Source organism: Venturia canescens, chromosome 6 (genome assembly GCF_019457755.1).
Source record: "Venturia canescens isolate UGA chromosome 6, ASM1945775v1, whole genome shotgun sequence".
In the NCBI taxonomy this organism is placed as follows: Eukaryota; Metazoa; Arthropoda; class Insecta; order Hymenoptera; family Ichneumonidae; genus Venturia; species Venturia canescens.
In genome coordinates this window covers 6429235-6452722 of record NC_057426.1, presented here as the reverse complement: position 1 = coordinate 6452722, position 23488 = coordinate 6429235, and the positions used below count along the sequence as shown (strand labels likewise).

Below are 23488 nucleotides of genomic sequence, written 5' to 3'. Positions count from 1 at the left end.
AATTGTCCTGACTTCTTAATGTCCCGTGAGAATCCTTTTTTCCTCGGAAGCGTCGAAATGTCGCGTCAAGAATGCCGGGAGCGACGCTACGAAATTCTGAGCTTCGAACGGACGGCTGACACGGAGATGGAACGCAGGAAAAGGAAAAGGCAAAGACATTGAAGTACGGCAATAATCACACTGAGAAAATAAATCGTTGTAACAACTAAATTAGTTGATATTTTTGTTGCTTTATCTAATTAACACCCGCTTGCGATGAATTTATCCGAATCACTGAATTTTAGTTTATATGAATTAACTAATAAACCGAATTTTTTTTTCAAAGAACTCCAAACATTTGTTTATTTCTACTTAATTCACAGACACTTTTATGATACATTCATTTGGATATCAAGTACTGAAGTATTTAAACGATTTTGTTGAGAATTATAAATATTTTGTAAATCGAATCAAAAATATAGGTTACGGTCAGTGAAAATATAACCCAAAATTTGTTGAAGTGTATTATTATATTAGCCAACATGATTTGTGAAAAATAACAAATAATTTTGAGTCGAATTTTTTCTCAATGTAGCTTAACGAAATCTTATGGATGGCGAACTAAATCAATTGTCCATGCAAATGTTTATCTCGAAGAAAGCTCAGTATTTTTTATGTATAATTTAGTTAAATGGATTTGCTTATCTCCCAACTAACCAACTAAATTTTTGCTTGATCAAACAGTTGATTTTCTTTATTTCAATTGTTATTGGTACGTAAAACTTTTTTGTAGATATTCTTAGTGTTCGGATGCATTAACTAATATTTTCGTAGCAACAAAATATGACGTTGCAGTAATTCAAATATCGTGACATAATTTGAATCATTATCTAAATATTTTGTGAATTGTGAAATTTAATGAATATCTCGTGCGTGTGGGACTAAATATTTTAGTTAAATTGAACATTTTTCAAGTGTTTCAACCAAATTTTATTTTCTCAGTGCATTACTTTGCAACAAAGCCCAGAAGTTTCAGGCTCCATTCGAATCATTGGCAGCGTGAATTTCTCGCTCTGAGGATGGAACGAAGGAGAGAAAATGTCTAGCAACTGGAATATTTTCCATTATCGTAGTTCCCTGAAATCGGCGACGCTTTTATCCCCCTCGCAAAGTCGCTTCCTATGAGTGAAATAACGGAGTAATTGTGAGAGGAGGAAAGGCTCGATGGAAAGAGGCGTAGAGAAGAAGCTCGGGGTAAGAGCCGCGGGAGTACCGTAAAGATAGTGTTCGTGTTGCTCCAAATGGAGTAAAAAGCATTTCGTGCTCGCGACAGGAAGGTTCGTCATTAAATCAGCAATCGGTCAGCATCATAAAATGAGGCAGCAAAATACTCAAGGCTCACTCCCTCCGACCTCTTGTCACGGTGTCTCGATCGAGTTTTGCCTTGTTCAAGCACATGGCGCGTTGAGTATCGTAGTTTGAGAAGTTAACACGGCGCGAGACTTCGTAATCAACGAGGTTTTCCGTGCGCTCATGCCCGCCAAGTTTTTTCCTCCTCGCAAGCGTATGTCGCATTCTCGTTCTTACTTCACAATCATTTAACAGTGGTGGCTTTACGTTTCCGGGTGTTTTTCTCCGGCAGCCTCCCTCCTCGTTTCCCCCTTTTTCCATCCCTAACGGTGAGCCGCACGAGAAGATTTTGCCGTTACACGATCCTCGCGACTTCAACGCTTTCCGTTTTTACAGATGCGCCTGTGTGCGCTCCTACGCGCATTTCTACGTGTGCGGATCCACGCGGCATATACGTACGGATAGTAAACGAGTCTGCCATTCGCGTGCTTTTCCTCGCTTGCATTATGGATTTACCGAGAGGACTCCCCCCGCCGTCTCTCGTAACCTCTCGTCGTTCCCTCTCGAAAGAAAATACGAAGGATGTAACCGAGCGAGTTCTGCCCCAGCCCCGTCGTAATGCACGCCAACGGTACCACCCGAAGAGCCTCCATAACCCGGGAATAGCGCATTCTATAGCTGAATAAAGCGACACGTATATACAATGCGCCGTGCCTCGAACGAGGGTGCAAAACTTGGCGGTTTCGAGACAACCTTATGGGATGGAAAGACGACTTGGGGGGGAGGACGAAGCCTCGGCTCGATATCGGAGCTCGAATATTGCGGGGTTTGCAACAACTTTTTCGGAGCATCCGGTGCGAGTTAACAAAGATTCATATTGATTTAAAGCGGGATTCCGCATTCAATTAGCATCGATGTTGGGTTCTTCCGCACCTCCGGAAGCGTTCGCCCCGCGCATAAATAATGGTAAATGCATTCCTCCGATTATTTCCCCGTTGCTGTGTTTTCTCTGGGATCGAAAAGCCTTCGAATGAAAACGAATTCGGCCTCCCGAGCATCATTTTTCACCGGGGGCTAACGCGCCGCAGTTTTGTTTTAACGAACGATCAGAGACTGCATTAAGCTATTCATGCCTCGACCATTTTTCACCCCGAGCTCTCGCCATCAGCTCAACGCTGATGGCGAGACACAAAGGGGTGGAGCGCGGGCAGGCTCTCGGAGGGCCTGACTTTGTCGACACGTCAGTTAATAGCGACAAGCATGAGCTGACCAAGACGCTTCCAAAACACGTTTACCGCATGCCTCCGTAGCGCGAGGAGCGCGCACGTTTATTTTATCCTGACGTTTCTGACCTCGATTCAGACTGCTAATGGGCTGCTCCGGTCCCTCCGTCCTTCCGCTTTCCATATCGAGCCTTCCTCAGCTACGTTACAAGGGACAACATGCAGAGATTCACGAAGGACGATCCTTGCGTAGGTGTTTCGGGTTACGATCGCCGGATACGCCGCGAGATAGAGCTTCGGCTGATGCGGCTCGATCTTGCAAAACTGAGAAAAACATTTGGAGCGACGTTTCTCTGCGAGCTTCTCTCATATCGATCGATAGAACGACGGCCAATCGGGAGCGCCTGCGAGAGAAAGGGGCGGGGCGCGCTCGCCCCCACTCCCCCGGGCGCCTTCGACAGCTCGCGGGATTCGCTGCAACCGAAAACCCTTAAATCTCAGCGGCGGAGGCTCGTGAACGAAAAAACGCTGGAGGAGCCGGATCCTTTGTCGGATCTCAGGATCCGCTCGACAAGGAAATCTCGGCCAAGACTTTTGGAACACTCTGTATACTTGCGAGCTCCACTGAGTAAACGGGGATGAGAACATGCCTCCGTGCAGGCCTGTATACGTCTCAGTATCTCAGGAAGATCATAAAATTATTAAGATCCTTAATGCTCCGACTAAACTCGCCGTGCCGCGCGAAAGCCCTTAATGATTCAAGAACGCGCGTTGTGTACGAAAACTTTGCGGGCAGGTTCTTCAAAGCAGTCCCGAAGAAATATTCCCTCGTAACGGATATCCTCGGAGATCTTGATCTTAATATTTACGAAAAAGTGTACAGAACGCTTATCGCGGTAATAATCTTGGCGATTATTTAGTGCCGAGCTTAAAATATTGTATTTTTATAGTTATTTTTTTTTTTTTTTTTTTGAAAAAAGCTGAATAATCGAAGCGGAAAGCAAACGAAGGTCGGTAAACATAGAAATTCGTGGTTTTTTTAATCCCTGTAGCTTTTAATGCGCGCAAAGCCTTCGGGCACACACGCAAAAAAAAAACTGCGAACCATTGTTTTTACGTTCGCCGCACTCGTCAAGTTTGCTCATCAACGTTGTTTCACATTCTGCCATGTGTTTTTTCTTTTATAGAGCAACATTACGCCGCCGCAGACTCGAACAGCTCAACGCCCGCTAAGAGCTTCGTCCCTTGTAAAGTTTGCGGGGACAAGGCCAGCGGGTATCACTACGGAGTCACCAGTTGCGAGGGCTGCAAGGTAAATATTAACTTGAAAAGAGCGAGTTATTAACCAAACTATACCTCCAAAAAGAAAGTTTGACAAATTTTCCATCCCTTTTTTCACAACTGCTAATGAAATTACGGAAATTATAAACGTCGTTTGGTCCGTCAGATGAAATGGCTTTTGCTACGACGCTTAAGGTAGTTCGATAGCTAAATAAAAAATAGGGCGCAACCCTCTTCCTGATGCGTGAGCATTATTCGTTGCGAAATATGCTCGAAAAATCGTTGAAATTATCGTTAATGATAAATCAAAAAATGTGTGGTTACGATGTTTTACTAAAATTTCACAATTCTTCGTGATTTTGGAATTTTTATATTTTTTCTTTTGCGCACGCCCCTGCTGGAATGCATTTTTATGCCGTTTGCACATATACAAGCGTACAAATGAACGCTCAGAAGCGCGTGAATCGTGGCAACACTGCACACAGGCAGTGACGAGCGCAGCACCCTAAAGTACAGTGATAATCGTGGCTTGTCTGACGCGCGACGTTGCCACGTCGCGAACCTTGAAATTCTCCCACTCAAATTCTCATACGATTTTTATTAGAGTAATTTTTTTTTCTCAAAAGCTAGACGGTAGATTGTGTTTAAAAAAATTTTTTTTTTCAGAAGATGCTCTGAAACTGTCCTTTTTAAAATAAAAATCGTAAGAACCGTTCTCGAGTTATTTCGGTACACATTTTTTGTTTGACGATAACCATAGAACTTTAACTTGCGATATGTGCAAAACTATGCGGTAGAACTACTTTTTTTAAATCGATTCGTTAGATTTTTCTGCGCGAAATCGGGTTTCGATATTGAATTGACTTTAAGTTTTATTGATTTTTCAGTTCTCATATGCTGAATTTTTTCACTTGGATACGTCGAAAATAATACTCGAATAAAGAGCATAAATCTAGAAAAAAATCTGCACAATATTGAAATGCAGAAGAAAAAAGTTTTTCGCAATATGAACAGTCGAGGGAACTGAACGTCGCGGCTTATCGAAAAAGCATTAAGAATTTCAAATGCGGAGGGTCGCTACAGAAGCATAAAAACTAATGGGAGAATAAAAAAGAATTTGAAAAATGGAAATTTAATCTCGTAGAGACGGGATATGAGAGTGATGTTCGTGACACGATGTATACACATCGACGTGGACGATACCCCGGAGCTTTTTATTGTCAGTGTATTCTCGCAACTCCGCGGCGAGTTGCTGCCTCGACGCATTTTTTTCTCCATTTAATAGTTCGCTCGGTGCGCCCGGCGAAAGCGACGCTCGTTTGTGTGCCGTGTGTGTGTCTATGAAAAAAATGTATAATACACGCGCGTCCCGAGCGAAAGATGAGTTTCTGCTCGCGAGGACGAGTCCCTCAAGGGCTGCAAAAGTAACCAGTTGAATTTCTGATTTGGTGGACTGCGGAACGCGAGACAGCGCGGGAAACGCATGCAAGAAGTATTAGAAACGAGGCGGCTATAAAAAGGAGGGCGCCATTACTGGTCCATTCGATATGCCAGAGAGGCTGCTCGAGCACGTTTTCAATATCGCAGATAGCAGACGACGATCTCGATTCGAATATTTTCTGTCATACTCGCTCTCGTTGACGAAAAGGAGAGAGAAAACGCACTCGAGATCGCATTGCGCTATCTGGAATTTTAATGTGCACGTCGCGCATACATTTTCCTCCCTTTTCTCATCGCATTTTCCGAGGGATCCTTCAATACGAATCGACGAACGAGAGTCTCTTTGAAAAGCGAAGCTTTTCCCTCTCAAAACGTCGTCCCAAAATTCTCGTCCCTTTTCCTCTCGTCCATGCTCCTTTCGTGCTCGAATAACACTGCGGAGCGAGAGCAGAGAAAACATTTTGAAAGAAACATCGTGAGCGCGGGGGTGCGAGACCACGCGACCGAGTCCAAGACGCCAAGCTCTATATGTACGCGGGAGGCGCGAAGCAATAAAACAAAAGATCGATCGCCTTGCCACCTCTCTTTAAACATGTACGCGAATATTGTTGTACAGGCTCGATTAAAATAGGGAATGAAAAATATCTTCGTTGGCATTATTATTTTCGCGGAACGGGCAACGGAACGATCGATTTTCCAGATCTGCATTTAAATAAAAGACTTCCTCAATTTAATTCTGTCTTTTGCGAGTTCTCAGAATGGAGGAGCTCTAAAAATACTTTGTCATTGAAAATCCACTTCGAATTCAACCCCCCGCGAGGCAGGTTTTCATTCCAAAACCCGTAAATTTCGTTAAAAATTTGGAGTGAAATGAAAAATTGAATATTTTTTCTACCCTCGATTCGCATTTCTGTCATTGCCATTTTTTGAAAGATCGTGTATACCCGTGGTAAAAAATTCTAGTGTCTGTGGGAAAGAGAAAAAGCGATCGCTCGCACGAGAGAGGGAGAAAGAAGCGCTTTTTGTCCTAGACGGTTTTTTCTCTCGCTCTCTCTTTGTCTTCCTTCTCTTTCCGCAGACAAGGACAAAGGTATAAGTGAAGTGAGCGGGAACGTGCGCGAGTCAACAGCGAGTATTATAGAGACACACGAGTATGACCTACTTTGAAGCAATAATTTTTCATAAGCAACTCTAGTCGAAACATTTGAAAGCCAACGTCGTTAAAGCTTCGGATAACGTTCGTCTATCGTTTTCCATCTGCGTGGGTCGCGTGAATCGCTCTAAGTAAGATGACAATCACTCGTCACCGAGACCATGTACTTTCTTGCTTTATAATTAATACTCGTAAAGAAACGTTAATAAGAGAAAAAACGTGCTCGGAAAAATGACATTTTTCGATACGTTTCATTCCGAAGCCCTGCAATCTGGCGGAGATCGTAAAAAAGCTAATTTTTTATAATTTTCCATTGTTTTCTTGAGCGTAGTGCACTCTCGACTAAAATAGATTTTTTCGTACTCTTCCGCGTTCCACGAATCCCTTCATCAGTCGGTCTACACAGTCGTCATTGGGACGGTTCGTCGTTTTAAAATATCGGAGAGGGTGGCATATTTTTTTGGAATTTCTATCGAGCCTGGTGCACTATGGAAAAAGGATAAAATTTCTAGACCCTCCACCAACAGTCGGCGGAGCGTCAATATTTTTTCGGCGTCCTATCTCGCTCCACCGGCAAGGATAATCTCGCTGCTCTATATCGTGCATTCCGTCTGACCGGCCAGCCCGTCTGACTCGGCGTTGCCTTTTCCACTTGCCGGGGCGCGGCGCGGCGCAGACGGGTTTGGATATAATTCTAGCCATCAGACATCGGAACTTTTTTATCCCCGCGAGGAAAAAAAGAAACAAGGGGAGGGGACACAATGTACTCCGTCGTTTTGGTCACGTTGGCATTCTCGTAAAATTACATTTTTATGAAAATCAATATACACGCGGAGACAAATGTTTTATTAAAATGACTGTGCTTAGCACTGATAACAAGGTACAAGTCGCGTTTACCGTTTAAAATATCAGGCGAAATTGGAAAAAAATTAAAACTATTTTATAAATTTCAAATTGCGCAAATGTTAATATTTATTATGTGGCACAGTGAGATTTTTGGTATGACGGAAAAAAATGCCTTTCCTCGAAATTCGATGTTCTTTTGTTGGACAAAAAATAATAACTCGCTGCCGAAACTTTGCCATGAAGATCGGCAAATTTTACTGTGCTACTTATGTTTTTTATAGCGCCTGAAGATCTTGCACGCTTTACAAATAAAAAAAAAAAAAAAAAAAACAGGAAATTTATCCAGAATTTCATGGAATTAAGTCCAACTCGATTGTAGCTCGACACTCTTTTGAACGAACGTCTCAATGTTTTCTATCGTTTTATCAACAATTCGAGATTTCTCGATTTTCATTTTTCATCGAGCTGAAAAACAAACGGAGATGAATCAGTCCCTGCCTCGCCACAGTTACTCTCGAAAAAGCGACTCTTCGGTCCAACTTCAAAATTTCGGATGGAACTGGCAAGTATTTTTTCGATCAGTCAAACAGTGGAGTTTTCCGAATTGATTTACTTGGCTCGTTCGATTTTCCATAGTGCAGCAACGATCGATTGGATTCGCACCCTTTTCGTGTGCACGGTCGTTCCGAACATGCGTGAGAACGCGTCGATACGAGCCGGGATACACTCGACATAGGGACGTTTCACGAGAGCAGGCCAATTAATGAGCAGCGATGGGAAATTAATGGAAATTGGTGGTTCATCGGAGCGGCCCCGTTCGCATCCTTCGCGGAGAAAACTCGTCACGGAGAGCTCCTCATTATTCATCATTGCGCAGCGTTATTTCCCGGTTGTGCATTAACGATGAGACGGATTGTCACAAATCACCGGAATCCTCGCGAATTATCGTCGGGAATTTCGATAACGAGCCTCGTGAAACTTGCGGTTCTGGAAGCATGAGAAAATAGGAACAAACTTGCCGATTCTTCTGTAGAATTTTCTGATCGAAGGCTCTCGAATGCCTGCACGAGTCGCAGAAACCGTGTGAGCGAGGGTGATCTCGACAGACGAGAATCCAAGTAGATTGATTGCCGAATGGTCAGACGCGATAAAAGTCCGCGCCACTCTCGTTCTCCGTTCAAAAGAGCCACCGAAAATTGAAAGGAAAGTGTGAGGCTACGAAAACAGGGGCGAGGGGGGCAGAAATAAGCGAACCGGTTCCGAATCGGTCGGACATAAAAACACTTTTCCTCACGTGGCTTCACTCCGTTTGATTAATTGACGGATAAAAGCTATACGACAGCCAGGCCATTGGCTGCTCGTTCTCGAGAGAGAAAGAGCGTCAGAGAATAAGTAGATCAACGCCGAGATGCGTCAGACGAAAATAATTTCGACGGATTTCCATAAAATGTCGAAGGCATCGAAAGTCCCGTGTTTTCTGGTCTCATTTTTGGCTATCCGGAGCAATATATTATTGCGGAAATGAGGCTTAATACCAGAGCAAATACTCCGAACAATAAAGTCCAGAGGGTCGTGGAGGCGAACGAGAGCGAGGGCGGAAGATGGGACGGGGACGGGGCCACTATTGATTGGCAGTTGGGCAGAGAGAGGAGAGCTCGAATTTATTGGGTGCCACGGAAAATCATTGGCTATCACATTATCGCGTGTGTCACGCCACACATCCGTGCGAGTGGGCGATTCGAGCTGGCGACCGTCCGTGCGTACCCACGACGAACAAACCGAACTGTCGCTGTGTCTTTACATCCGTTTTCGTATCTACTCTCGTTTACAAATCTGTCATATTCGTACGTGTGCGTGAGTGTGTGCGTACATCGATGAGACAGCGAGAATGGATCGGCCGCGAGTGTAACTTTCATTAATTAATGGCCACTGGCCGGCCATCGGACCGACGACACCGAATATGTATCTCCGCGCCAACGAAAGCCTGCAACACTGCGCGCGCCCCTACCATAAATTCATTGTCTGCCACGTGATAGCCGATTCGAGTCGAATCAACGGCTCGATGACTGACACCCTGTGGCGTTTGATTCTCGTAATATTTTCGTCACCGCTGTTCATACGAGGGACCTCAGCCTTTCGTTAGTTTCGGTTAATTTTCATTTCGAGTTCGATCTTTGGATTTGAGGTCGCTTTTTCGGGCCTCTCCTCGCTCGACGCCTCCAGCTTCCTCCTCGCTTTTTCTACTTTCCTTTTTCCCGTCTCTCTTCCTTTTCTCCTCCTTCGCGCCCATCTCTCGAGCAGACTCTCGCCAGGATCAAAAGGGAAGTTTGAAAATTCTATGAAGCTGGTGTATATTCACGGTTCTCGACGAGACGCGACGAGCTCTCGAAACTTATGGATAAATTAGCGAGGTCTTCTCTAGAGGACGAGCCAACGTCGCCCCGTCGACGTTTCACATTGCGCCTTTTGCTACTTTTTGCACGAAGGCGAGAGAGAGCACGAACGAGGGGAATGAGAAAGTAGAGAGAAACGGAGAAAACGAAGCGAGGGGGAGGGAAAGATGGGGAATGGGACCCGCGGGGACTGGAGACTGGGCCACGCAAGGGCTCAAGTATTGACGCCATTGTTTGTAGTTTGAAGGGATCGGGATGCTTCCACGCTGGCTTTTATGCCAGTGCGACGTCGACAAAACTTTCGCCGGTCCTCGTTCGACGCTCCACCGAACGACACAAAGCGAATTAATCATAACTATACGTTGCTTAATAACCGCTGGAAAACATGGCGGTGCTATTAAAAAGAAAAATTAAAAAGAGGCGAGCTACGATGAAGAGAGAGAGAGAGATGAAAGAAGAAAAAGCACGGAAGCACAACAAAACGCGAGTTAAAAGTATCTGTAACCAGGTCAAACCCTGGTAATTATATCCCTTAGAAAATGTCATATATCTGATGAAAAATACCCTTGGGCACTTACCCGGCTAATTTTTACGGAGACGCTTCCAGAAAAGCATCTTCGAGCTCGTCGTTTTACTCCTTTGTTCCCCTATTTCTTTCTCTCGCTTCGTTTTCTTTTTTTCCTTTTAATTTCATATTCTTATCCTCCTTTCTTTCTCTTTTTCATACACACCATTGTAATAGTTCTCTTTGTCTCTCGCTGAACCTTCATAAAAAATCTGAAAGAACAACCCACGTCGCTCTCTCGTTCTCCTTCTCCCTGCGATTCTCGCAGTGTCCTCCGGTTAAAATGTACGAGCGAGAAGCAACCAAGACAAATGGATTGATCGTGCACAGACCTCCAGCCTTGAAGACCTCTGCTCGATGCGGTATCCGCAATAGAAAAAACGACTCCGCTGTACACTCGTCGATAAGCTTTTCGGTTGTACGACTTCGGACAAAAGTATTGATAAAACTCACTAAAATAATGTTTTTTCTTTCAAATTTTTGACGTTTTTTTCGCCGATTGGCTTTTCGTCGCCGATAAATCTGCACCTCTCAGAGCAAGGGAATCGTCATTTTTTTTCAAAAAGTCTAAAAAATTCATTGTTTTCGCGAAAATTTTTAGGATAAACGGAAATAACTGAGCATAGCGAACTTTTCGGTATAGTTTCAAAGATATTTTAAAAGTACAAAAACACCTTTTAATGCGAGAAATACTAATTTGTATATGGTCTATGCTCAACTATTTTTCCATTTTCGTATATTTTTCTTCTACACGAACCTATAAAAACCCGAAAAAATTGTGAGATTCTATATTATTAGCGAGTTTGAAAAAAAGAACGCTTCTAAAGAAGAAGCACTTCAACATGCTGTAAATATAGAATTTCGCAATTTTTTCTTTTGAAGTATCCTTGAAACTGTACCGAAAAGTTCGCCATATGCTGAGTTAATAAAAATATTCCCGAAACCAGTCGATTTTTTTTATTTTCTAAAGCAGGATCTCCCCTTAAACAGAAGAAAACGATCGATTTGATTGTTCCCTTTTACTCAACAAATTTGTCCAGTCTCAACAATGAATTCCCACAGGAAACGTAAATATTGATATTGTTTCGAACGACACCGAACTTCGCGATGTTAATTAATCGAAAAAGAAGCGTTGACAGATCGGCGTTTTTTGCAGACAAAGAGAAACGCGCGTTTCTCCGCATTCGTGAATCATTGTTCGCCACCCAAGATGTGAGAGCTCACACGAGAAATCGTGGGTTCAATAGATTGTCGTAAGGTTGGATCAGACGTATCGCGTAATATGGACGTACGTGCCGAGCGAGCGAGTGAAATCGGAGAGGAAAGAGGAAAAGAGCATTCGCTCTATTCGCTGTTTATTTTCCATTTTTTCGTTTCGCTCATTTTTATTACTTATTCGTTTCTGTATGCGCTCGCGCGAGTGAAACGAGAGAAGAGAAAAGCTATTTATCCGCGGGCAAATCGAAAGTTCGATGGACCACCTGGCGCACCCACGGCCAGAGAGCCGCGGAACACGGAAAACATGTGCGAGCAGCCTCTATACGCTTCCTCGACAACAAACGATGCAACGCTCTCGTGCGCGCGGCGGGCTCGTTTCAGATATAAGATAGAAAAGGAAAAACGCCGCCGGATATTGAAAGAGAAATTGAAGAACGGAGCTGCTGCTTCCGACCCTCCAGAGAGCTTCTTTCATCCGAATTCTCTCACTCCCTCTTTCTCTGTCTCTCGCTCAAGTTTTCCTATTGAATTGCCAAAGCAGCGGACGCGCTCCACTCTCCTGCCGATCGCGACGCCACAACGTTGGAATTCTTACCGCTCGAATGCATCGGAATTTTATTTCCCGTCGTTTTAATTGGCCGAAAATCTTTTCATTTTCGGCCACGAAGAAGCACGCATTATTTTTGGTTCTCTGGCCCGGTACATGCGAAGCTGCTGAGAATACGTGAACCCGAGAAAACGGTCGCGATTCTTTCGAGATTCCAAGGACCTTGAAATCCTTTTTATAATCAAATCTCGATGACGCAAGATCGAGATGAGTGAAAAACATTTTCATTTAAATCAATCGATATTGCAGCCTGCGAATCCCGATCTCCACCGTCTGAAATTCTAAAAATATTTTTTCTCAATGTTGCAGGGTTTCTTCCGGAGAAGCATACAGAAACAAATCGAGTACAGGTGCTTGAGAGACGGCAAGTGTCTCGTTATAAGATTGAACAGAAATCGTTGTCAGTACTGCAGATTTAAGAAGTGTCTGGCCGTGGGAATGTCCAGGGATTGTGAGTAATCAAAATCCAGTTATTTTTCCTCAACTTTAATTACGTTGTAAGAGATTTCGTCACATTGATGACAATTATTTGTAAGTTTATCATCTCTCAAAAGTTCCGATCGCTCGTGCCATCGAATTTGTCTAATAATCTCCCTCAATATTTCAAAACTCGAAGGATCCTAGTTCCTCGAACCGATTTATGCAGTTTACAGCTTCCTGCAACAGTTGCCAGAGTTACGAAAGTTCCTCTTCGAGACCTCCCGTCAATCCCCGTGCTACATTTCCGCGTGAATCCGTTCGTTTATACCTGCCAAAACTTGGTCAAAACGAGCGCGACTCGTCTATTCGGACGGAGAGTCGAAGCGCGCGTCTGAAACTATGCAAGCAGAGCTCGGAGAATCGTAATTCCGAGAAGAAAAGTCCTTAAAATGTGTTTTTCCTGCGAAGCCTGATTAGTCAGTTAATCGCGAGTCGGTCAGATCCACTGGGCTGTCGAGCAGGCAGAGCGACGAATCGGAGGTACAAATCGCGAGAGACTTTTCTTCCGAGAATGCAAAAATTCGACTGTTGCTCACAGCTTCGAAATGAGTTTTGGAATATGCGGCGTTACAAACTCGTTCATAAGTATAACTCGGTTGAGTCTCTCGTCGAGATAGACGTAAATTTGTGTGGCGAATAACCGCGACTGAAACCGCGAAGGGAGGGCGGAAGGAGGAAGGCCGAGCTCGGAGTTTCTCGTGTCAGTCGCGGTGTTGCTGGTTACTCGAGCGAGAGTGCCCACGGACCCAGCGCATTTTCGCCCCGCAAAACACACACGCGCGCACCTACGTGTGCACAAGTACGTATATTCGCAAGGGCAAAGTAAAGCACAGAGAAGTTGCGTGCATAATTAAACGTCAGAGCTGGAAGCTCGAGCTCAAACCCCTTTTCGGGCGATATGCACACCCATCTCCTGTTCACATACACACCCGCCGAGAGTTCTCTCGAGTTTCTTCACTTTCCTCTCTTCCATCGGGTGGCTCTCGCACTATTTTCGCCTTAATATTGCGAAACCAGCCCGCCGCCCGGAGCCTTCTCAAATGCACGAAGATAACCCAACAACCTTTTCAAATTTCATATCCATCTAAATATTTCGAGAGATCCTATTAACTTTTTCTTAAGCTCAATGCGCGGAGCTCCGTAACATCTCCGCGCGATCCGTCAACGGCTCCGAAGTACGAGAACCAACGATTCGTTTCACCGGACTAAAAAACTTGGGGAAAAATGATTTCATGACAAAAATGAAGAAAGGGAACGAGAAACTCGATTTTCTGTGGTCTTCTGACCCGGTTCATTTGCTTGTGGCTCCAGAAGGAGAATTTCACGATAAAATACGAAGAAACCTGACGAAATTGTCGTGATCGATCGCACTTTGCTGTCGCTTCGAATATTTTTAGTAGCAACGTCCCAAAAACTTTGTCGAAATCTATATTAGAATGCTGTTTTATTTGATTAGCGGTACGATACGGGCGCGTGCCCAAACGTTCGAGGGAACGAGGCCCCGAGGACACCGTGGCCTCGACGACGACGAGCGTAACCGGAGGAGTGCAGCAGCTGGCTTCCCCCACAAACAACAATAACAACAACAACAACAACAGCACAAATAACAACAACAATAACGTTAACAACAACAACAACAACAACAACAATAACAACAACAACAATAACAGCAACGCAAACAACAACAATAGTCAAGGGCAAAACATGGTCCCGCGAGTCCCACCAGCAGCCGTCGTCGAGGCCGATCAGTCCGATGCCGACGGCAAACAGCTCGCCGTCTACGACGTCATACTCCAGGTCTCACAAGCGCATCACGCACACTGCGGATTCACGGAAGAATCGACGAGGGGAATCGTCCGGAAACCCATGATCATACCCGTAAGTTTGCTCCATCGAATTTTTCTCAACACGTATTTTGCCTCGCCCGTGTGATTTGACTCGCAAAATGTCCAACAGCCGGCGAGTCCTGAAGACCCGGAAGCAGCTTCCTCGACCGCCGAGACTGTTGAGTCTCAGAGAATTTGGCTCTGGCAACAATTCGCAACAAGAGTTACCCCGTCGGTCCAGAGGGTCGTCGAGTTCGCGAAAAGAGTGCCAGGCTTCTGCGACCTCACTCAGGACGACCAGCTCATACTCATAAAAGTCGGCTTCTTCGAGGTTTGGCTCACTCACATCGCCAAAATGACCACCGACAGCTCCATGACCTTCGAAGATGGCACTTACATCACGAGGCAACAAATTGAACTCATGTATGAGGTAAGCACTCGTGACTTCGCCATTCTTTTTCTCTCACCTCACTCTTCACTTTCGATATTTCATCGTAACTTCGAATGAGGACGTTCCCTCTCGGAGATAATCATTTGGGATTCGGGCCACCGATAAAACTACGAGAATTCGAGTTACTGAAACGTCATTCGAATCGTTTCTCAAATCGCACTCGTTCTCGATGCAACAAATGCCAAGGGCTCGTGTCGCAACTTCACAAACGATGGAATCTCTCGCTTTTGACACACGCGCAGTACTAAAATTCTTCGAGCAATGCCGATGATTCGATTTTTCAATTTTTATCACAATTTTCAAGAGGTTTTATCGCTCGAACCACTCTGAGGGATGGTAGATACTGAAAATTGAAAATCTCCGCACAATCACGCAATCTACTAAAATATGATTCTTACTAAATTGAAACGTTTTTTGTTGTTATGAAACAGCCGGATTTCGTGACTGGACTGATGCAATTCACGGGGGCTCTAAATGCTCATCAGCTCTCGGATGCCGAGCTCGGATTGTTTTCCGGTGCAGTTCTGCTGAGCGAGAGGCCCGGTTTGAACGACGTCAAGGCCGTCCAGAGACTTCAGGATCGTTTACTCGAAGCTCTCCGTATTCAAGCTGGAAGAAGTCTGAGCACCGTCGGCGATCCTAATTCGCCGGGAATTACACCCGGTGTCGTTGGCGTCGCTCAGAGGATACCCGAGTTACGAGCTCTCGGCACGAGACACGCCAATCTTCTCGAATGGTTCCGCAGGAATTGGACGAAATTGAAACTACCGCCTCTCTTTGCCGAAATATTTGACATTCCCAAGTGCGAGGAGGATCTTCAGTGAGCGGGTATGATTTTCATCCGTTTCTCGCTCCAAATGTTTAGAGAAAGGAACAAAAAAATTGGCAGAATTCGATCGAATTTCAAGCCGTTGAATTTCGATTGAAATCTCAAAATAAAATCACTTTTTCCGCGTCTTTTATCGAGTGTTTCACGCATGAGAGCTGCGATTAGTTTTTCTATTTTTATTATTTTTCATATTTTCCAGAAATCGTCGAAACTACGCGGAACAGAGAAACAAAATTGAACGAGTGAGGAAAAAAGAGAGAATAAAAAAAACGTTTGGAACGCTCAAAGCGACGCGGCATTGTCGGCGGCTTTGCTCGGAGGGTAACCCGCAGTGGTTATTGGAACGTATGTGCTTTTTCGTCCGGAAACAATTCCTCTTCGTCCCCCCGAGAGCACTCGAAGGTGCGAAAACGTAACTCGGAATCGATATCGTCGACAATCGAGACGTGGCCTCGTGTCGAAAGTAACGAGAAAACGCATTACCAGAGATTCGGTGATTTTTCTTACTTTTTTTACACTCACACTAATTTACATTGAGGGGCGGGAGGAGGTTGATCCTCAAAATCGATCTTCGAGAGTGCTCGCAGTCCTCGGACCTGAGAAATTACATTTATGGGAGAGAGAGAGAGAGAGAGAGAAAGGTGTAAGTTTGAAAATCGACAATCACGAGTGATCATTAAATTTCGCTTTAAAATTTTATATTTATTTATTTATTATTAAAAACATAACTGTTTGTTGGTTTTTCTATTCTACATTATTGTTTGCCTCCGAGTGACTCGTCGACAAAATATTATCGAACCGTCTCAGTCTCGTCCTGAAAGTGGGAGCGGAGCTCAGCAATATATTAACACTCTCCATTGCTCGATTATTCATATTATAAATAAGCGAACAAACAAAAAATTCAAATATTCGATAAGCTCTGTGAAAACAAATATTTAGAGATTTCAAATGAAGAAAGAAAAAAAAAACAAAATAAGAAACGAAAAAATTGCTCGCTCTGCGATCGATCTTCAAATCGCATATCACACGAAGCACAATTGCGTCTTGGGAACTCAAATTGAGCTCTCGCCTACGTATTACGAAAGCTCGACACACTCGAAACTGTTCTACTTCAAGTTCTAAAATAAACGTAGGGCTTAGGTGAATCGAGGAGGAAATGAAAAAAAAAAGATAAAAAAAAATGGAAAGAAAGACAGAAGAGCAACGCAAACTCGATAAAAGGTCGATGGATAAACGTCATTTATCAGGGTTTTAAAATGAGTTCGGTACCTATCGATAATCCTATTATTAAGGAAAAGAAAAATAAAATAAAAAATCTATTGAACCTCCATTACGTTAAGAATTGGAGGCTGAGGATATTGCCGAGACGATCGAACGAAAATAAGTAAAAAAAATGAAAAAAATACGTGAGACAATTTACAAGGCGTGTAGTTCAGACTAAAATTAAGCAAAATAAAAAGAGCAAGAGGATAAATAAACACTACGATTAAAAAAAAAAAAAAATCTTCTTATATAGCGTATCTCCTTAGGTGCATGCGCTGCGAATTTCAATCTATGCAATCTATTTTTATTACTCGACGTAGAATAGTTGAATTATCCTAGAAACTGCCGATGTGTGTATAGGATTTTTCGTGGAATCTATCATGAAAAAAAAAGAAGAAAAAAGCAAAACAAGAATATACGAACAAGAGATAACGAAAAAAAAGGAATTTGATAATCGAGCGATCTCGAAGGGAGGGGCTAACTCTCGCGACGGTGAACGATCGGCCGTTGCTCTGAACTTGTATAAATTCAACATATCCACTTAAAGAATCCAACATATCGGATACCTTGGTACGTCCGGAGCATAAAATCGTCTTTTTTTCTGCCAAGGTATTATCATTATTACGATCATTATCTTTGTTATTATTATTATGATTATTATTATCGACTCTATCACAATCATGATCATCATTGCGATTATTATAAAAATGATTATAATAATTATCATGATATTTTCTTTTCTTTTGTTCAATATCTTTTGTAGATTTATTGAAAGGCTGCTGTTGTTGATACAAATATATTTACGTCGGAAAATTCGATCAGTTAGCTTATCTCGAGAGACTCTATTTCTCAGCCGAGTGATTTGTTTTCCTGTTTATTCAGGAATAATATTAAAATAAAATCTTTGATAAATCGCGGACGAATCTTTGATGCTCTCAGCATTTAATATAAGTTGATAAAAAAACACTCTCTGACAATGACTAGAAAATAATGCCTATGTTATACAAATATATATACATATTATCCATAATGGAATTATAATTATTCGAGATTTAGGAAAATTAATGTTGAATAGTGTTGTACTTAATTAACGATAATTTATCATATTGAATATATCTATATGTATATTTGTGTATACATATATATCACACGTATATATGTATATGTAAATATATCTTCGCAATATATATGAAAGATTGACTAAACAAAAAACGACAACTTTCAAATTTAAGCGCTCACATCAAGTTGTGAATAAACATATCATACCTAATTAATATATTGGAGGAGAAGAAAGGCATATTACACTTTAATATAATATTCATAGGTGTATATAATAACTCACATATATATGTATACATATGGATATTTGGAGATCTATATTTATACGTATGTATATATATATATATATATATATATATTTATGTGTGTACGCATCCAGGATGCCCAGGTCAAATGGTTTGGAATGTAAACTTGGATTTTGGTTGAAATTTCGAGTAGAAGCTGCAATAATTCTGGAGATAACGACTTGGTTTTTCAAATTTAATTTCTTGAGAGACTTTCAGGGGTAAATTATTGGGAATAGAAGTCGAGCTTTTTGTAGAAAATTTTGTCATCTTCAATTTTGAGCCCATGCATTCATGCTCTATGTCCGGACGTTTTGAAAGTATACGCAACTCTTGGAAGAGTTGCACATGCACACGTGCACATTGGTCCACTGTAATCTAATTATGAAATGGTTTATTGGAGTCTTCAAAATGATATTCTAAGTGGGTCAGAAATTGCTACTGAATAATATTCAGTATCCTGGCTACTAGGACCGAGGTGAATTTTCGAATCGAAATTTCGTCCAAAATTCAAGGTTTTTCCATTGACCTTTTAACTCGTTCCATCCTTGATACAGATAAATATGTATGACCATTTACGAAAAAGTGAAAAAAAAAAAAAAAAAATCCATCACGTGCAATAAAGTGCACGTGCATCGAGGTTGGATTCGTACTTTGCGGTAGCGTGATCTTTCTGTGTGACCGCTCGATAAAGTTTTCAAACTCGTATAAATGAATGTGGAAAATCGTAGCACGAAACACGTTTTTCCCCCAAGGTTTTTTGAGCTCACGTCAAATGGATTTTCCTCGGTTTTTAAACTCTGTCGACGTGATTCGATTTCTTACACCAAATTATCACTTCCACGTACTCCGGATTCTTATAAAAGTTTAAAAATTTTTTATCAACTTTGTCAACAAGCTTGAATTCTAATGAATTTTTATCATTTACAAAATACCAAATTATTTCATTTTCATATATACGATGATTGAAAAATACCGTAAGATTTGTAAGGACGGATCTGATGCAGCGTACGATTATAGATATTAGAGGTCAACGTCGTAAACGCACGGGTGACAAGTAATTCAAAATTTCTAGTCTTGATAACCTTTTTTTGTTCTCCTTCTATTATTTTCTATCTTATTCTGTTCCGCCGAGCTATTAGAAGTCATGATACGCATATTCGAGTATGGTTATTGAAGAAAAATTTGTTAAAACGGCCAAATACTTCATTAGTAGTAGGAGTAAAATTAACGACTCGTTGCGAAGGCTCCGAGAGAAGTGAAGAAAAGCTAAGTCTTACAATCCTCTTCTTTACGTGTGTAGTAACGATCGAGTCTAAAGATCGATCGACGACTTCGTCACTCGCTTCATCAATTTCCAACTACTCGTTTTTTTTCTCATTTTAAGCCTCGAGCTTTCGGTCATGGTGCTCTATAACCATAGTTCTCGAAAATTATTTCATCATTTACCAATCCCCATGCATGTATGGGAATATGTATGTGTGAGATGTGCCAGAACTCGTTGCCAAGATAAACAGAGTTGAAGAGCGTGTCATCTTGAAGAAAGTCTCTGGACGTGTTTCTCTAGGATGCTCCATTGGCCAGATATTCGGTGTTCATCGATAGCCAATCGGAGGCGTTGTCGAGCGAAAGCATTGAGCTGTTAATCGTGGAGAAAAGCCTCCAAGGACTTTTCCCTTCGAAATTGCATTGTCTAACTGCTGCCTAAAGTTACATTACGATTTCCGGTATATCTTGTACATATATATATATATGTATATATGCACTCAACATATGATAACTTCGATAAATGCTCTAATAATATGTGCATACACACACGATTTACTCTGAACATGCAACAAAACGCAATGAATATATTATTAATAAAATGAAATAATTGACAAGAAATAATTGTATAGAAAATGGCCGACAGCCAAAAGAGGAGGGGAGAGATGGTGATTAATTGTTTTTAACGATTTAAACAAAAGGAATATATATATGCATATTCTATAAATACATATATCGACTATGATATATTAAATAAAAAGAGGAATAAATAAATGAAGAAAAAAGAAAATACTACAAACGACTGCTCTATACTGCTAAAGTACAAATGTTTCGTTTAATTAGTTTATAAACGAACTGTTCGTTAGTGTAATTAGATTATTAAACATTTTTTCGTATATGAATATATTTACATTTATATTTATTTGTGATGTTAATGGGTCCGTGCGATAAAAAAGGGGAAAAACAATGCGACGCACTTGACATTTTGTTTGGAATAAACCTATTTTGAGCCACACACACACACACACACACACACACACACACACACACACACACACACACACACACACACACACACACACACACACACACACACACACACACACACACACACACACACACACACACACACACACACACACACACACACACACAGACACACAGGCACGTGCTGAAGAGCTTGTATCGCACACATCCGTTAATTTTCATAAATTTTTGCAAAGATTCGAAGAAACTAAAAGATTTTTGTTTTCCTCTCGTATTGTTTTCCTCCCGTGCTACAATACTCTTGACTCTTCGGGTATGCTTTTTCGTGTTATTGTTCCGAGATAATAGTTGCTTTATTGGAGGAATGAAATCAGAAGGTTGCAACGAAAATGAAGAACCGGTCGAATTTTTGTTCGTAATTTTCTAAGTAAATGCGAGAAAAATGTAGGAATAAATGAAGAAAAAACAAACGAGAAGCTCGGAGCTGATTATGCGATGTACTAATGCGACAATCAATCGAACGATGCTGTAAACGAAAGACGCGCTAAAATTGTTTATCGGTTGACTGTATATATTTCATAGACTTACTGAACGCTGATGACGAATTATATGTTAAAAGTACGAGTTGACGAGGATAAAAAAAGAAAAGACGAACCTCAAGGGAAGGGAGAAAATAATCATTCTGATTGTGTGTTTTCTCAAACGGCGTTTCAAGTTCGATTTAGAAAATTCTCTATTCTTGCAGTCGTAAAATTCGCACTCTCATCGTTTTTCGAGCAGAGTTTAAAGAAAATAATAATGAAATAAAATCTTCTAGATAAAAAGTTGGTCGATTCTCAAAGCGTTCTTCTGCTAAATTCGTATACACATCGTATACACGTATTGAATATTTATAGGAGCATATGGTTAGGGAAGAAACAAAACATATCGAATGATCTTGTCAAAATTGTATCGTCTCTTGATTCGTTTCACGAATCGATTCCTCTCACGATCTCGAGTTCGGTATATTCTTCACTGAAGGACCGCGTTATTATTACGTTCAACGATATTAAAAGTGTCTGCGTACCTTCCATGTTAACGGTTTGAGTGTGAAAAAAGGATGCAAGATTGAGGGAATACGTAAAAAAAAATTGAAAAAAAGTATAAGTGAAAGCTCATGAAATGACAATGTCTCGGTTTATAAAATTAGCCTTTTTCAACTACGAATATACGAGATAAGAAAATAAAAAACTGTGTTTGCACAAACTCGCGTTTCTGGGATTAAGTATTAGGACTGTGAACTTTATCATTTTCGCCATCGTTAATTTTTGTATAAGTATTTAGTGAGGGGAGGAAAGAAAATGAGAAAAGAGTCGTTATAAAATGGAATTTTGAGTGATTCGTCGATGATTTATCGCAGCTCACTTTCTTGCTCACGTAAACTTATAATGCATGTTGAAAGAAAAAAAAAAGAAAAACAAAACGTGTACCGTATTGCGCACACCACTTTCATCGTGTCACAGTGATCGTCATTCTTTTATTTTTCATCGCATTTTCAAAACATTGCCATTTGCCTCGTAGCAGAAATCTTGAGTGTGTGAGACAAGAAGAGAAGGAAATAAAGTGACACTAAAATTGTGTGTAACGCGAGAGAGAGAGAGAGAGAGCGATTATGAATTATTGTAAATCGAAAATATGTACTTGGTGCCAATTAAAACTCTAATGTTTAAACTATGTATTAGGAAAGAGAAGAAAGACCATGAGGCAATGTGAGGTAGCGATCGTAAAAAGCCCACGAAATTTAAATCTAGGACATGTAAATTGTAATTCGAGTGTGTTTGATCCTACGGGAGATCTAAAAAATCCGAGACATCAATTGTACTTAGAATATCGTTGCCTCCGAGAGGATTGTGTAGCACGGCAATAAAATTAATAAAAAAAGGAACATCCACTAATGAAATGAAACGACGAAATAACGACGTTCTCGTAGTAAGCGATCTCTTACACTTTTTATCAGGCCTCTCCCATGGTCCATTTGCAGGATGAAACGTATATATATACATTAATATATAAATATCATTGTTTTCGTGAAAAAAATTGGGGCGCGAGAGGTGTTTGAATTGGCATGAGACATACAATCACTCGCTGTAGAATTGTAAAAAGTATTCATGAAAATCGTTGCATATTTTTCTGCGCGGCTACGTTATACTCAAAAGTCTTTAATTTACTTACGAATATTATACAACATAGTTTGCTCATAACGATGTTATATCTGTTCGTCATCGATTTATCGAGGCCGATCTCGTCCAATGAACGTTCCTCCTTGCTACTAGTAACCGAGGAAATGGTTATTGAAAGTTGAGCACCTTTGTCTCGAAATTTCGATTTTAAGGATCAAGTACGATGATTTTCGAGTTTTTGTTTCGCCCCAATGACGAATCAACAACTCTGGACTATAGAAATATCTCACTGGCTCTCCATCCGGCCTCGATATTTTTTCGTACGTGCAATAAACACACGCAGACGGATATAAATCGCGATTGCGATTTCACGAGTTCAATCATTAGTTTTTAATTCGCGAGATCTTGCTGCGATCTACGATTTGTGAGAGAGCGAGAGAAAGCGTTGGAGAAAAATAAAACTGTGTATAAATACAAACTTCATTGTACACACGCGACACAACACACTGACTTTTTTTATCAATATTATAACGCGACGAATATATTTTCATTGTTATATTTGAGTTTACGAAACTATAAGCGCTATTACGAATTCGTATGTCTATCTTAAGTTTATTACATTTAAATAATATATTGTACGCTCATTCATCTATTTTCGATTAAACCTATTTACCTTCTCCTGCGATCCGAACTCTTTCTTCACTCCTGTTTTCCCCCATCCTCAAAGTGTATCTCATATTTCCCTCTCGAGAAATGGTGTTGTACTTTTTCATATAAAAGGCATAGCCGAAATAAATAATGGGGTTGGAAGACTTGAAGAATTCAACGA

General features: G+C 41.4%; 1 protein-coding gene across 1 annotated transcript in view; it reads left to right on the top strand.

The window, feature by feature from the left end:
- The window catches only part of Eip78C (Ecdysone-induced protein 78C), a 90675-nt gene extending 67190 nt beyond the window's left edge, over nt 1-23485 (top strand). Inside the window, exons 3-8 of the mRNA XM_043421896.1 lie at nt 3740-3864; nt 12365-12506; nt 13992-14413; nt 14492-14791; nt 15244-15640; nt 15841-23485. Coding sequence (XP_043277831.1) covers nt 3740-3864; nt 12365-12506; nt 13992-14413; nt 14492-14791; nt 15244-15636 — 1382 coding nt within the window. The 3' untranslated portion in view covers nt 15637-15640; nt 15841-23485. The remainder of the gene's footprint in view (nt 1-3739; nt 3865-12364; nt 12507-13991; nt 14414-14491; nt 14792-15243; nt 15641-15840) is intronic.
- The last annotated feature ends 3 nt before the right edge of the window (nt 23486-23488 follow it).